The sequence below is a fragment of the Penaeus monodon genome, chromosome 32, assembly GCF_015228065.2.
Source record: "Penaeus monodon isolate SGIC_2016 chromosome 32, NSTDA_Pmon_1, whole genome shotgun sequence".
Lineage (NCBI taxonomy): Eukaryota > Metazoa > Arthropoda > Malacostraca > Decapoda > Penaeidae > Penaeus > Penaeus monodon.
In genome coordinates, this window is record NC_051417.1 from 7569257 (window position 1) to 7569553 (window position 297).

The 297-nt window shown below is 49.8% G+C and overlaps 1 protein-coding gene across 1 annotated transcript in view; it reads right to left on the minus strand.

Moving 5' to 3' along the window:
- The window catches only part of LOC119593414, a 10200-nt gene that overhangs the window by 2845 nt on the left and 7058 nt on the right, over window positions 1-297 (minus strand). The window contains exon 5 of the mRNA XM_037942344.1: window positions 95-295. Coding sequence (XP_037798272.1) covers window positions 95-295 — 201 coding nt within the window. The remainder of the gene's footprint in view (window positions 1-94; window positions 296-297) is intronic.

A 297-nucleotide genomic window follows, 5' to 3' on the forward strand; every position in this document is an offset into this window, starting at 1 on the left:
TCATCCATATCCATAAAGGCACAAACATCATTCTCCATAAAACAATCACACAATCTACAATCATAAAAGGACAAAAACCCAAACCCAAACGAACATCATCTCCCAGCAAAGTCTTCATCAAGGCGAGCTGCGAGTTCTGGGTGTAGATGGTGGACATGGAGACGGTGAAGAAACCTGTCGAGGACTTGAAGGAAGGCCTTGAGGAGTCGACGTCCTTAGCGGCGATGTTGGCTCCGCGGACGACGTGCTCGGAGTACAGGGTCGTCTCGGCTTTGGGTTCGAAGCACACGCGAATCT